This window comes from Rhinopithecus roxellana, chromosome 9 (assembly GCF_007565055.1).
Source record: "Rhinopithecus roxellana isolate Shanxi Qingling chromosome 9, ASM756505v1, whole genome shotgun sequence".
NCBI classification, from domain to species: Eukaryota; Metazoa; Chordata; class Mammalia; order Primates; family Cercopithecidae; genus Rhinopithecus; species Rhinopithecus roxellana.
The window spans coordinates 128,620,434-128,629,783 of record NC_044557.1 but is presented as its reverse complement, the minus strand read 5'-3'; the positions used below and the strand labels follow the sequence as shown (position 1 = coordinate 128,629,783).

Sequence of the window (9,350 nt, the reverse complement as noted above, 5' to 3'; positions counted from 1 at the left end):
TTGCAGTGAGCTGAGATTGTGCCACTGCACTTCAGCCTGGGCGACAAGAGTGAAACACCATCTCAACAACAACAACAAGAATCAGTCACGTGTTGGTTTGCGCATCAAACACAGTGGAGGTGACATCACTCAAGCCTACGTCATCATTCCTCTGTTCCCGGCAGGCTTTTTGGTTCGACCTGTCACACATTCCAACCCATGCACTCTAACCCCCTGCTTCTTTACCTCTTCCAATTGAGACACAAGATGCGTTTTGGCCCAAAGGAGGTATACTTCAAAAACAATTTTCCTTTATTAAAAGAGTGCTTATAAAAAGTCCATTTCACTTCTGCGTCCTTTCTTCTGGTCACTCCCAGCTCACTTGCAGCACTTGGCCTTCCCGTGGTAACAGGTGCCTTGAATTTTGGTATAGATTGGGCAGGCGGAATAGAGACATTGCCCTCCACTCCTGACGCAGTTGTAATGGTCAGATCTGTGGCCAAGACCTGTGAGAAAGTTATCCCCTGTAAGGAGGGAACACAGACACTTCAGACTCATGGCTTGTAGCTGCAACGATTTGAGAACATCTCGTGAAAGCAGAACAAATAACTCTGCAAAACACTGGAGAGTCTTCTCTTCCAGAAATTTGCACATGATTGATCTTTGGGGCTACTCATGAAATGAGGTGTCTGAAGAGCTTACTCAGTCAGGGGCTATGCCAGCTGTGGCCAAATACAAGCCAAGGAACGAACAGTGGGGTTCTGAGTGGGGTTTTCTTATGCTGAGAGATTTGAGGTGTGCAGGGAATTCAAGTTATTTTCCAAATAAGTTTTCCACCTTGTCTCACCACAGCCCAAACACATCCTGTGTTTTAGAAATGTGCAAGCAGGTGCTACTCTCCAAACATAGCCTAAACTTCCCTCCTTCCATGCCTTCAGTTACACTGTTCCCTCTGCATTGAATCCCAGCTCCCCCACTTCCCACATCACTATTTCAGCTGAAATCGAGGATCCTTTCACGTCAGGCTGAAATTATGGTTACTCTCTAAAGCCTTCATAGTTTTTTTTCTACTTGGAATTTATTTTGCCCTTCTCCCAGTATCCCAGATCTCATAAATAGAAGCAGTATTCTGGACTAGGTTTCTATTCCATGCAACAGGGAACAGTCGCCTGTGATATTCCTGGCCAGGGACCAGCAGGCCATCATTTTGCATGCCTTCATTGGTAGGCGTTTTGGACTGAACTGTGTCCCCTAGGAAAAAAAATTCCTGTGTTGAAGCCCTAGCCAGTGCCTTAGAAGGTGATTGTATATGGAGAGAGAAACTTTAAAGAGATGATTCAGGTTAAACACGGTCATTGGGGTGTGCTCTGATCCATACGACTTGCATCCTTATAAGAAGAGATTGGGACAGACACACACAGAGGAAGGACCATGTGAGGACCCAGGGAGGAGGTGGCCATCTACCAGCCAAGGAGAGAGACCTGAGAAGAAGCCAACCCTGCTGGCACCTTGATCTCAGAATTCCAGCCTCCAGGACTGTGAGGAAATACATTTCTGTTGTAAAACTGCCCAGTCTGTTTATGGGCGGTTTAAACCATAAACCTGGTAGGCTGAGCAGACTAATACAAGAGGCCATCATCACCCTAGGAGACAGGACATTCTAATGTCGCAGATCTCTGTTGGAAAGATGGCTTTCACACCGATGGAAATTGTCCTGTCAGTAACTTCCAGCCAGTGGCTATTTTTCTGCTTTTGCAGTAATTCCACTTTTTTTTTTTTTTTTTTTTTGAGATGGAGTCTTACTGTGTCGCCCAGGCTGGGGTGCAATGGCGTGATCTTGGCTCACTGCAAGCTCCACCTCCCAGGTTCATGCCATTCTCCTGCCTCAGCCTCCTGAGTAGCTGGGACTGTAGGCACCTGCCACCATGCCTGGCTAATTTTTTGTATTTTTAGTAGAGACGGGGTTTCACTGTGTTAGCCAGGAGGTGTCTGACCTCGTGATCCACTCGCCTTGGCCTCCCAAAGTGCTGGGATTACAGGCGTGAGCCACTGCGCCAGGCCAGTAATTCCACTTTTGAAAAACTCTTGTTTTCTCATTGTCCTCAATGTCTGGTTTCTGGGCCCTTCCCAAACCTCTTCACTCTCCTGTGGATGTGTTTAAGTTGACCAATAGACTTCCTAATGTTTGAAGCCTGGTATCAATACAGAGTTCCTCCAATGTGTCCCACCAACCAAGGCCAGAAAAGGCTTCATTTCTCTCATTTTGTTCACTGCAAAGCAGCACTGACCAATATGGCTGCCACATGGTCCCTGTGGCTGTTCTCACTGAAGTTCATTGAAATCACCCTTTCCGCGTTGCGAGTATTCACCACTATGTGGTGCTGCATTCATCGAACAACAGATATAGAGTCCTTTTACCACCGCAAAACGTGCTATTGAACTTGATTTCAATAGAAGGGACCCTGTATTGATACCAGGCTTCAAACGTTGGGAAGTCTATTGGCCAACTTCAACATCCACAGGAGGGTGAAGAGGTTTGGGAAGTGTCCAGAAACCAGGCACTGAGGACAATGAGAAAAGAATAATTTTTTTGTGTTGCTGTGGAGATGGAAGAGAACTGAGAGACACTTCGGCTCTCCCATCCCATTACTCAGGGAGGCGTCTTGGGCCAAGGCCACTCCTTTGTTCACACAAAACACAGTCTCCTGATTGCCAGCTATATTCTTTTTCTCTGGTTGATTCCTAATGATACTGTCTGGGATTGTACTATGTTTTAATAATCTCACCACAATTTTGGCCTCAAGTAAGATCAAGACCATCTAGACTCTGCCAGATTATCCACTTTCTGCTTTAGTCTCCCTGTACTGGAGGCTCTCTGCTGGAAAGATACTTAGAGGATGCCTACTCCAACCCACACTGCAAGATGGAACCTCTCCAAGTGATTATCTGTTGAGATTGAGCATATACATTTGAAAGCACTTTGAAATTGTGAAGGTCTGCACATCCTTGTTCTTGATTGTTCTTTTCAGTAATCAGATTGTTGGGTATATATATATGCTGAATTGTGGGGAAAAGAGAGGTCAGCTTGTTACTGTGTTTATAATAGAAAGAAGTAAATTTAAGAGACTCCATTTGGCTCTGTATTTGAGATGCCGTTAATCTGTGACTCCACCCCCAATCCTGTCCTTGCTAGAGACATCGCTGTGGTAATTAAGGTTGAAAAGATTTTGGGCTGTAAGGAATGTACTTTGTTAGGCAAATGCTTAAAGCCTGCTTGTGGTTGCAGGTCAGTACCATTCTCTTAAATCTCAGTAGAAGAAAAACATCTGTCTCCTGCCCGTCCCTGGGTAAATGGAACATCTCCGTGTATCTGTATGTCTTACTGCTGATTTACTCCCTTATCTTTTGAGCAATAAATACTGAGGGAACTCAGGGACCGGTGCCGGCGTGGGTCCTCTGTAAGCACAGCACGGGTCCTCTAGGCCCTGCTTTTCTTTCTCTATACTTTGTCTCTGTGTGTTATTCTTTTTCTCAAGTCTCTCGTTCCACCTAACGAGAAGCACCCACAGGTGTGGAGGGGCAGGCCACCCCTTCATCTGGTGCCCAACGTGGAGGCTTTTCTCTAAGGTAAAGGTACGCTGTATATGCTGAATAAGCAGAGGAGGCCCAAATTTAATATGGGTGTAGCTTTTTAGAGCCAAGATGGACTTCAGAGCTCAATTACTTCAACTTCTCTGTGATCCTCTCCCCAGATGAAGGAACAGAGAGTCCAGTGATGTCCCCAGAGCATGTAGCTGGTCAAAGACCAACCCAAGACCAGAATGGATGCCTCTTGACCTCACTTCAGTTCTCAATCCACTTCACCACGCTGCTGGTTGACTGTGGTGTCATGGTGCATAACCAGAACTAATTTCTGGCATTACCTTCCAGGATATAGTACATTATGGGACACAAAAGGAATTGCAGCAAAATTAGTGTCAGGGTACTTTGGTTACATTTTGTGTTCTACAACTAATCTACTGTGTGATCTTTTGCAAACCACTCAACATTTCTAGGCCCCCAGCTTCTCAAATTTAAAATAGAGGAGACTATACAGCCATAAAAAAGAATGAAAGTATGTCCTTAGCAGCAACACGGATGCAGCTGGAGGCCAATATCCTAAGCAAATTTACACAGGAAAAGAAAGCCAAATATCACATATTCTCAGTTATAAGTGGGGGCTAAACACTGAGACACTGGGGGCTACCAGAGGGGAAGGGAGGGAGGGGAGTGAGGAAAATTAGCTGTGGGGTACTATGCTCATTACCTGGATGACAAGATCATATTCCAAGCCTCAGCATCTGAGTGGGTCTGGGGTGGGGCTGATACTTTGCATTTTAAAACAAGCTCCCAGGTGACACTGAAGCTTCTGGTCCAGAGGCCATACTTTTAGAAACTTTGGTCTGGAATATTAAAGTTCCTTCCTGCTGGAGCAGTCTATGCTACTTTCAGTCTAGGGGCCTTTTAAAAGCACTTGCCTTTACCATTTTTTTCATGACATTTGCCTTCCCCCGTGTGTTAGATTTCACTGTGCACGTGTCTGTTTCTGTTACATGCTTCTTAAGAGATGTTTGTGTAATCTAAAGGCTTCTGAAGGTTTTTGTTTTCCAATAATTGTGGACCAGGCAGCCCAAAAGGAACAGCTAGAATATCTCACACACACACACACACACACACACACACACACACGCACGTGCACTTTGTAGGGATCAGAGAACCAGCAGTAAAGAATTACTAGGTCAAGATTTGAGAGAAGGACAGAAACAAAAGCAGGAGCATCGCATCCTACCAACATAAAAAAGGTTATTATGAAGGCATAAAACATTTTGAAATAAAGAAGACCTAAATGAGTGGACATGCTCTGTTTAAACATTTGAAGATTACTTATTTATTTATTTATTTATTTATTTATTTATTTATTTTTGAGACGGAGTCTTGCTCTGTCACCCAGGCTGGAGTGCAGTGGCTGGATCTCCGCTCACTGCAAGCTCCGCCTCCCGGGTTTACGCCATCCTCCTGCCTCAGCCTCCCGAGTAGCTGGGACTACAGGCGCCCACCACCTCGCCCGGCTAGTTTTTTGTATTTTTTAGTAGAGACGGGGTTTCACCGGGTTAGCCAGGATGGTCTCGATCTCCTGACCTTGTGATCCGCCCGTCTCGGCCTCCCAAAGTGCTGGGATTACAGGCTTGAGCCACCGCGCCCGGCCTTGAAGATTACTTTTTAAAAAAATTAATCTTCTGGTTCAACCAAATACCATGGGAATCCCCAGAGGTTCTAATTTGACAAGCTGATTCTGAACTTTATTTGGAAATTCAAAGGGCCAAGAATAGCCAAGACACATTTGGAAAAAGGTGGGAGATCTTGCTTCACTGTATTTCAAGACTAATTATAGATTTAAGTAAGTAAGGCAGTGTGCTGATGGCACAAAGACGGAAAAATGTCCACATGGAATAAGATAAAGAGCATAGAAAGAGGCTCATGCCTACATGGAGAACTGATGTAGAATAGTAGTGGCTCAGCAGAATAGTGGGGAAAAATAGTCTTATCAACAGTTGGTTCTGGGCTGGGCATGTTGGCTCATGGCTGTAATCCCAGCACTTTGGGAGGCAGAGGCAGGCAGATAACTTGAGTTCAGGTGTGTGAGACCAGCCTGGCCAACATGGTGAAACCTGGTCTCTACTAAAAATACAGAAATTAGCCAGGTATGGTGGCGGACACCTATAATCCCAGCTACTCAGGAGTCTGAGGCAGGAAAGTCTCTTGAATCCGGGAGGCAGAGGTTGCGGTTACCCAAGATCGCGCCACTGCACTCCAGTCTGGGTGACAGAGCGAGACCCAGTCTCAAAAAAAATAGTTGGTTCTGGACAATCAGATATTCATATTGGGTAAAAAAAAAAAAAAAAAGAAAAGAAAAAAAAACTTGACCCTTACTTTATACCGAAGACACACACACGCACGCACAGATACACACACACAAACATCCCATTGCCAGATGGATTATAAGCCTAAATGTAAAAAGAAAAAAGATAAGCTTTTAGAATACAATACTGGGGACTATCTTCATGTCTTTGATGTAAAAAAAGTCTTCTTAAACAAGATCCAAAGTGCAGTAACCTTAGGGACAAAGACGTGACACATTCGACTACACTGAAATCATGATGAAAGCCTCTGTTCCAGGAAAGTTTCCACTAAGAGAGTGAAAAACCGAAACACAAAGCAAGAGAAGATACTTGTAATGTATATAATTGACAAAAGACTTGCATACAAACTACATAAAGAACTACAGATCAGTAAGAAAAGACAGATAATCTGTTAGAAAACACAGGCAAAAGACAGACATTTTACAAAAAGTAACTCAGTTGCCCGTAACTATATATAAAAAGGCCCAGCTTATTATTTATCAGGGAAGTGCAAATTAAAACTCCAATGAGCTATTGCTACACTCACCAGGTGGCTAAAATTTAAAAATAATTGATGTTATCAAATGTTGGCAAGGATACAGAGCAAGAAGAACTCTTATTCACTGCTTGTGGGAGTGCAAGTTGGTGTAAACAATTTTGGAAAACAGTTTGGCATTGTCCAATGCAATTGAATATATGCATATCTTATGATCCTTTCCAGCATGTAGAAATAGAGAGGCATAAGGGGCACCTACTGGCCAGTAGAAATGTGTACACAAACCAAGCTGTACTATTCAACCTGAATATCAGTGTAGTAAAAATATAAAGAATACGAAAAGTTATCACCATAAAAGTCAAGTGAGTGATTATTCTTGGGGGAAGGAGGGAGTTGTGACTGGGAAGGCTCGAGACTGGCTTCTCATAATTCAACTTAGATATAACAGACTGAAAACAAACATTGTTTATGTTAACACAGTGTCTTTCAAACTCTTTTGAGTCTGGACTGAACCAGAAATTTCTCACTGCTACTCAGTAAAAAACATATGCACACACCCCAAACTGAAATAAGGGTATAATTAAACAGCATCTACTTTTACTACATGGCATGAAGTAATATTTTCTATTCTTTAAAAAAAAAACATGAGCTGAGCACGGTGGGTCACACCTATAATCCCAGCACTTTGGGAGGCTGAGGCGGGCAGATCATGAGGTCAGGAGTTCAAGACCAGCATGACCAACATGGTGAAACCCCATCTCTACTAAAAAATACAAAAATTAACCAGGCTTGGTGGCATGTACCTGTAATCTCAGCTACTCAGGAGGTTGAGACAGGAGAATTGCTTGAACCCGGGAGGCGGAGGTTGCAGTGAGCTGAGATTGTGCCACTGCACTCCAGCCTGGGCAACAGAGCGAGACTCTGTCTCAAAACCAAAACAAAACAAGAAAAAAAAAAAAAACAACATGGTAGGCTTGGTGGAGTGGCTCATGCTTATAATCCCAGAACTTTGGGAGTCTGAAGTAGGAGGATCGCTTCAGCTCAGGAGTTTGAGACCAGCCTGGGCAACACAGTGAGACCTTATCTCTACCAAAAAATAAAAATAAAAAAATTAGCCAGGTGTGGTGGTGCATGCCTGTAGTTGCAGTTTCTTGGGAGGCTGAGGTGGGAGGATGGCTTGAGCTCAGGAGGCAGAGGCTACAGTGAGGTGAGATCAAACCACTGCACTCCCACCTGGGTGACAGAGTGAGACCCTGTCTCAAAACAAACAAACAACAAAACAAAACAAAACAAAACAAAACCCAGAAATCCAAAACCAAAAAAACACACGGCAGCAACTGGCAGCATGAAAAGTTCTGCATTTAGAACGCTTTCGTACTCAGCTTTCAGATGGAAAAACTGAGGCATAATTAGAGTAAATTAGGCCTATCTGTTGGATAAAGTGATGGCCTAGAGAAACTTACAATAGGATCTTACAGAGGCTGTCCGAACTGGAGTGCTTTTAGGGTCATCTGTCCCAGCCCCTCATTCTGCAGATGAATAAACCAAGGCTTAGCACCATGTGACTTGTGTGAGCGAGGGATAGGGCTGGGATAAAACATGTCCCTGATTCCTCCTGCAGCGTCCCACCATCATGTCAGGGTCATGGCTGCTTTGGCCCAGAGAAGCTGACATCCACCTGGCTCACAGGAAGCCCCCTCCTATTGACTGGGGAGACCCCTAGCCTGGAGAATGTGGATGCATTTCTCAGGCGAGGGAGAGGACCGCCTGTGGATCCTCCCTGCCTGCACACGAGGTGAGTCCAAGGCACTGGCTGAGCTGGCCTGGTGGGTGGGGCGGGAGCACCTCACCTGTACTAGGGCACCCCAGGAGGCTGCACCCAGTGACCTGGGCAGAGGATGGGGCCAGCCCTTCTCTCTGCACAGGAAGCTGGCCTCTCAGTGTGGGGAGCCGTCTTGCAGGGGGAGCAGCAATCTCATCTACATAGAATGCTGTCTACATGTCCAGGACAAGGATGCAGGCAGCTGCCTGTGACAAGCTCCATGACCCTGCCATGCTCACTCCCTGGCTGCTCACAGACCCTGAAGGCTTGGCAGGGCTTGCCTGCTGCCTTCTGCCAACTGCAGCCCACTCAACCACAGAATGCTTTCCTGCTGCTTGTCCCTCCTCCCTTGGGACACGGAGGCAGCCGTCTGACAGTCACATCATCCCCAGTGTCCCCAGTCCTGGGGATGGGAAACTCTAGCTAGAGCTTACCTGAGGCCATCTCAGACAAGAGTAAGCAGAGAGTAAACAGCAAAAGGTAGGAAGTTCTCATGGCGCCTGGCAGGCAGCACCCAGGATTTCAGGAACGGAGGAGTGGCTCCTTTGGAGGCTGAGCTGACAGAGGCTTCCAGAGGCTGGAGTGTCGCTGTATTTATAGGACTGGTGGATTGCACAACCTCGTCGACGGAACTGAAGGGAGGTGCCACAATCAAGGGTGAACTTCTAATCACTAACCCCTGGTGTCATTTGCCCTGAGCAGTTGGCAGTCACATGGCACGTTGTCTCCATCTGGCTGCCGCTGGATTTAGCTTTCGCCCTGGAGCCCTCCTGTTTGGTGCCAGCTCCTCCTGTTTGGTTTTCTAGGTTAGGCAGTTCTGATGGGGTTTCTGGAAAAGGCAGTTCACACTGGAATCCCTCCTTCTGGATCACATGGAGGAAAGCCACAGGGAAGCTCTGAGGACGGGGCCACCTGGCTCTAAGCTGGTGTTGGTCTCTTTAATTTGATTGTCTTCCTGCAAGATAACCTCAAACTTCACCCTCTTCCCTTGCAAAAGCAGAGCTTGTTGTAATGAAGTTTCTTCTTCTGGCCAAGGCTACCTTCTCATTTCTCCCCTTCCACAGAACACTCTCCTCGATGGATCAAACTTCCTCTTTTCCCTCTAGACGTGTTC

The 9,350-nt window shown here is 45.7% G+C and overlaps 1 protein-coding gene across 1 annotated transcript; it reads right to left on the bottom strand.

The window, feature by feature from the left end:
* Positions 1-268: 268 nt before the first annotated feature.
* Positions 269-8,826, bottom strand: DEFB1 (defensin beta 1). The gene is made up of 2 exons (XM_010381386.2): positions 8,671-8,826; positions 269-503 (listed from the first exon to the last, which is right to left on the bottom strand). The coding sequence occupies exons 1-2, from the start codon at positions 8,729-8,731 to the stop codon at positions 358-360; spliced, it is 207 nt and encodes a 68-aa protein (XP_010379688.1). The 5' UTR covers positions 8,732-8,826; the 3' UTR covers positions 269-357.
* Between the last annotated feature and the right edge of the window lie 524 nt (positions 8,827-9,350).

Bases quoted from the DNA above. Each gene is read 5' to 3' on its own strand.
- DEFB1 (XM_010381386.2), bottom strand. From the start codon at position 8,731: ATGAGAACTTCCTACCTTTTGCTGTTTACTCTCTGCTTACTCTTGTCT. The intron at 504-8,670 runs GTAAGCTCTAGC...CCCTCCTTACAG, and splicing joins CTTGTCTGAGATGGCCTCAG to GGGATAACTTTCTCACAGGT.